This window comes from Pundamilia nyererei, unplaced genomic scaffold, assembly GCF_000239375.1.
Source record: "Pundamilia nyererei isolate P.nyererei 1_Seehausen unplaced genomic scaffold, PunNye1.0 scaffold00226, whole genome shotgun sequence".
NCBI lineage: Eukaryota > Metazoa > Chordata > Actinopteri > Cichliformes > Cichlidae > Pundamilia > Pundamilia nyererei.
In genome coordinates, this window is record NW_005187627.1 from 260,997 (window position 1) to 267,043 (window position 6,047).

The window sequence follows — 6,047 nt, forward strand, 5'->3', positions numbered from 1 at the left end:
ATATATATATATAATAAAATAATAGAATGATAGATTTCTTTAATTTTACACATTTTCTTTTTACAGTTTAACCCCAAAAATTCATGCTGACACATATCTTTCATTTACCGCACATCTTTTCTTTATCATATAGAAATCCTGTGACAGACTGTTAAAATTGCTCTTCCTTGTCTTCTGCTAAGATATTTTATTGTTTAAATGTGTAATTACACTGAAAGAATTTGGAGTTTCACTGATTTGGCCCACCTAAGATGTAAAGTGGGGTGTTTTATAAAGTAAAATGCATTAGCAAATATTTAGTTGTTGTTGTGCAAAACAAATAAATACCTATGCTCTTTAACTAAATTTTAAAAATATTTGATGATGTCAACCTGTAGCTGCTAATATGAATTTCTCTTCAACCCCATCCATCATCAAAGAAACAATACAGAAGCAATCCACAGCCATCAGTTCAAACATAACATACGTGCGTTTGGAAGCAATGTGTAAGCATAGCTGTTCATTAATTTTTACATCATGTTTATAATCAAAAAAACGTTGTTTTGTTTTGTTTTTTACATCAAGTTGTAAAAAAAATTGTCATAGCTGATGTCTACAAAATATAGTGTTTAAGAATTACTTTGTCTGAGTAGACACTTTTAAGAAGTTAAATCTGCTACCATGCCAAAGTAAAGAAAACCTGGGCATAATTTATCTTATCAGTTACACCTGTTCTTCCCAACATGTCATGATGTGGGAAACCTTGTTAAGGATAAAGACATTCAAATGACAAGTCAGCGTTTCCTTTCATATCAGAAACATAATGAGAGTGGCAGGCGTTTCCCACTTAATCCATTTAAGACCTTTATCGTCTTATTAACCTTGAATCAAAAAGGTGTGGCACAAGCAAAGATAGTAGAGAAAGAGGTTATATTCAATGCACGCAAAGACCAGAGCTGGTCAAATGAGAATAAAACGGTTAATTACAACGCTTAACCTCGCTGTGAGAGTAAATGTATTTGTAAGATAACACTGCACAAAAACTACAGGAGCAACTGTGCATTTTTCTTTTCTGCAAACTAGCAGGTCTGTTGATATTTTTATTCATGTTGTTTCATGTTATGCTGAACAATTTTATTGCTGTATTTTGCATTTAACAGTATTGAGTTCAAACAATTTGTTTCTCGTCAACTTTCCCTGTGAGTCAAATCCAACTTTTTGAGCCATTTGAGCTCCCTTACTTGCTGCATTGGGGATTCAGGAAGCAGCTTCACTATCATAACAAAAGCGTTAAGAAACGCGTTTGTTGACAAATTATGTTACATTTCCTGGTCTTTTATCGTCAGTCAGTCTGTAACGTGAAGTACTTTCAGTATGCAGACGGTCTGTTATCTTGTCAAAGTTTACCGTCTGAACAATGTGCTGTTATTTCGTTTATTTAGACCACTTTGCTAACATCACTGGCAGGCTACAGAGTTAGCCGAAACGGCTAACTTAAATCCTCCAGGAACTTAAGTTGGAGGAACATTTTCCATCAAGTCTGGGCATCCGATGAAACTGAAGCACCTTCCAGTAAAAGTGGAGTAGTGTGTGTTCATAGAGGTGGGTAAAATAAGCTACTGTTTCTTTGATATTCTGGTTTGTTTTTTAACATTAACTTGTGTTATATTTTGATTTCATTCCAGGGAAGTGAAAGTGCTTACTGTAGAAATAAAAAATGTACTATTGCAAGAACTGGACAGTAAGAGGAAAAATTGTTAACCTGCAGGTTGAGATGTGCAAGAGTCCCATAACTGAGAAGTTTTTTCCATGTGTAATATTGTATTTTATTTAGTTAGGAATCAGAAGATAGGTTATGCCTTAGTGTTTGAAAAAGCTAAAAATAAATCTAAAACCTTTGGGACTCCATCCTTTGGAATTCTCAAAACCCAAACAGAAAGCAACCAACGTAATGACAAGTTTGAACACCAAAGCTATCATTCTACACTTCACTGCACTTCACTTTGTAAAGTACACTTTAAGTATCACGTTGGACCCATTTTTTCCTTTAGAACTGCTTTAATTCGTTGTGGCACAGATTCAAGGTGCTGGAAACATTCCTCAGATACTTTGGTACTTACTTTGATGTGATAGCATCGCAGTTGCTGCAGAAGTGTCGGCTGGAAATCTATGTTGCAAATTTCCTGTTTCACCACATCCCAAAGTCACTAGATTGAGATCAGTGAACTCATTGTTTTGTCCATGAAACTAGTTTGAGGTAATTTGTTCTTTTTGACTTGGCATGTTATCTTGCTGGAAGCAGTTATCAGAAGATGAGTACACTGTGATCGTAAAGAGATTGAATTGGTTAGCTACAATACTGGGGTAGGCTGTGCTGTTTAAATCATGGTCTGCTGGTACTAAGTGGTGCAAATTGTGCCAAGACAATATCCCCTACACCATCACCAGCAGCCTGAACTTTTGAGAGAAGGTAAGCTGGATTCATGCTTTCATGTTGTTTACACAGAATTCTGACTCTACCATCTGAATGTCACGGCAAAAATAAAGACTCGTCAGACCAGGAAACTTTTTTTTTTTCAGCCTTCTATTGTTCGATGTTGGTGATCTCTTGTGAACTGTACCATCAGTTTCCTGTTTTCAACTGAAAGGAGTGGCGCTCTTTATGCCTTTCTTGTTTGAGGTGTTGTCTGTTCACATATGCTCTTCTGCATACCATGGTTGTAACGAGTGTACACCTGAGTTACTGTTGCCTTCCCATCAGCTCAAAGTAGAAGTCACTTTGAGTCACAATCACAGTAGTCTTTTCACCCACAGAACTGCCACTCACTTGATATTTTCTGTTTTTTGGTCCATTTTCTGTAAACCATAGAGCTGTGTGGGAAAGCCCCAGTCCATCATTAGTTTTGGAAATAGTCAGGCCAGCTCATGTGGTACTATGCGGCATTCAAAGTCGATTAAATGACCCGTCTTCCTCAGTTTGAGCATCAGAATGCTGGCAGCAGGTCTCATGTTTATGTAATTGAGTTGCTGCCTTGTGTCTGGCTCATTAGATATCTCTGGTAACAAGCAGTGGAAGAGGTGTACCTAATGAAGTGGCCAATTAAAAGTATTTTCAGCCTAATAGTCCAACAGAAAATACTTAGACTCACTGACGTTTGACTTTGACCTTTGGCTTTTATGACTAGCAAATATATTGTAAAATATATGTTTCCGTGTTTGCTTTAATTTAATTTATTTCCTAATGGGTCTGTTTAATCATGCATTATAAACAGAGGTAAATGTTTTGCTCAAATTTAACAGGAACAACGTCTGTGACTAAAATTAGAGCTGTTTAATCACGGAGATTATTATATTCTGTGAGGATGGTGCTTAATTTATCTTCATGTCCGAGGAGTCTGGACCTATCAATCTGCGCTGTATTATATTAAAAGGTTTTTCTTATCCACACTGAGGTATGTGCTTAAGGAGGAAATTATTTCGGGGCACAGTCATTGTGATTAGGCGTGCCTGTACAGCAGCAAGATTTGTGATTAATGATTTTCTTTATTGTGCTAATACAGAACGATGCCACGCTTGCAGTCCGGTGTGTGGAAGCATTTTACCCCAGCCATCAAAGATGGAAGAGAGACCTTCATGTGCAACTACTGCTCAAAGACATACACAAAGAACGCGACTAAGATGCAGATGCATTTAGACAAATGCAAGGAGTACTCTGTGGTTTCGCAGCAGTCGCCCGGCCCAGATGGGAGCTCCTCTGCCTCCATCCCTGTTCCCTCCTTATCGTTCTTGCCATCTGCCACTCCTGGGGGACAGTTTCTCATTGATTCTGTGGATCAGCGCATCCAGGCGTATGCCGACGAGTGCCTGGCGAGAGCTGTGTACGCCACATCTTCACCCCTCACTCTCACAGACAATATTTACTGGAAACGATTTTTCAGTGTTCTTCGGCCGGCTTATTGTCCGCCCCCTAGAGAGGCTCTTTCCTCACATCTGTTGGACTGTGAGTTTGACAGAGTACAAAGCCAGGTTCATGAGAGCATAGGGAAAGCAGACTGCGTCGCCATCATCAGCAGTGGCTGGTCTAACGTGAAAGAAACTGGGACTATTATCTATGCTGTTGCTACTCCCGTACCGCTGTTTTACAAATGCACAATGACAAAGGAGCAGACACGCACAAGCACATTTATTGCTGACGAACTTAAAGGCGTCATAAATGAAGTCGGTTCACAAAAGGTTTTCGCTGTTGTCACTGACGATGCCCCGGAAATGATGGCAGCGTGGGCTCAAGTGGAGGAAGCTTTCCCGCACATATCAGCTATTGGCTGCACAGCGTCCGGTGTCGAGCGTCTCTTTGACGACATAGTGGCTCAGCCGTCTATGAAGTCACTGTGTAGGAGAGCTGAGCAGGTGGTGAGGTGTGTTCAAGAGCAGAAAATGTTAAGTGACACTTTTAGGTGCTGGAAGACTACAAAAATAAGAGACCACACTTCTAAAGGGACAGCACTGGAACTGCCCTCTGGCACAAACTGGACTAGTGTGGTTAACATGTTCAGCAGCCTCCTCGAGGGTCAGAACTCTATACGAGAGATGGCAGTCTCTCCCACACTGGATATTGAAGTGACTGTAAGGGCTACTTTGCAGGATGCCGAGTTTTGGAAAGGGCTGAGCAGCAGTCGGAACTTACTGTACTTGATTGGGAATTATATTGATTTCTTGAAAAGAGAAGATGCCGCGCTCTCTGGTGTTGTCGACATGTTCAGTCAGCTAAGATACGTCATCGGGACTTCTCTGTCAGCATCTGTGCTGCACAGCGGCGAGCAGAAAGCTGTCATGGCATCATTAGACAGGTGTCAGGAGTTCTGCGTGAAACCTATCCACGCAGCAGCGTACATGCTCGATCCAAAGCACGTCGGACAGCAGACGCTCACCGGGGAGCAGATAAACAGCGCTTACTATGCGATATCCAACCTGTCGCACCATTTGAATCTCGACGAGGGTAAAGTGCTCGGCAGCTTTGCCAGGTTCTCGGCCAAGCAGGGACTGTGGAAGGGGGCTGGAATATGGAGCTCATGTCAGCACGTGTCCGCATCCACATGGTGGAAAGGCCTGTGCTCTTCTGAGCCGCTCTCTGCCGTAGCCTTCGCTATACTCCAGATCCCACCGACAACAGGTGCGTGCGAGCGCCTGTGGCAGCACCTCCGTAGTATGAAGATGAAAGGCTTTGTCTCAGCGGAGAGGGTGCAGAAACTTGTCGCAGTGCAGGCAAATCTCAATCTTTTAGAGCCAAGCGACTTCGACTATGCTCCACTGGAGAGTGACGAAGAGAAAAAGGCTTCATTTCAATCAGAGTCTCACCAGTAAGAAAAATGCCTTACAGTGTAATAAAATACAACTATTAGACTAGATGTACATTTCCTTTCAGTGTAAAGGATTCGAACTACTCCGCAAAACTAAGTAAACTGCACCATGCTCATGTTTCTTTATTCAATCCAAGGCTTTTAGAGAAAACACCTTCATAAGGAGACACTGAATCAGATGCCTTCATGTGTTTTAATCATCTACAGTGAATTCAAGTTTTTTTTGTATTACATAATCACAGTATGTATCAACCTTTTAATCACAACTTAAAATATTAACACAACAACAAGGTCATATATTTCTTACAGCAACTAAACGATGTAAATAAAACCACTGTATTTATTGAAGATAACACTTTTGTCTCTTTTGCGTTTATACCTGCAACTTCACCTTCACACACATTAAAAAGTGTTTCTGCACAAATGTTCTTCAGAAATACACCACAATAATTTTAACAAGTTAGATATAATCTTTATAGTGAAGTTGCCAGGTTACCAGCAATTATTTTAACATCTTTTTTTTTTCCAGTGGAATGAGCGTAGAAGTAATACGCTGTAGAGATGTTGGTAGTTATGTTTTCTTACTTTGAGGTTTCCACTCTTTGCCCTAAGCCAAGTGGCCGTTGGTCTTACATTTAATAGAGTGCTAAATTTGTGAGTTTAAAAGGTTTAGCACCTTAAACCGAACGTTATACAATGAAATAAAATTAA

The 6,047-nt window shown here is 40.3% G+C and overlaps 1 protein-coding gene across 1 annotated transcript; it reads left to right on the forward strand.

The window, feature by feature from the left end:
- Positions 1–1,003: 1,003 nt before the first annotated feature.
- Positions 1,004–5,379, forward strand: LOC102194797 (uncharacterized). The gene is made up of 3 exons (XM_005748654.1): positions 1,004–1,065; positions 1,422–1,581; positions 3,540–5,379. The coding sequence occupies exon 3, from the start codon at positions 3,544–3,546 to the stop codon at positions 5,338–5,340; it is 1,797 nt and encodes a 598-aa protein (XP_005748711.1). The 5' UTR covers positions 1,004–1,065; positions 1,422–1,581; positions 3,540–3,543; the 3' UTR covers positions 5,341–5,379.
- Positions 5,380–6,047: the final 668 nt, after the last annotated feature.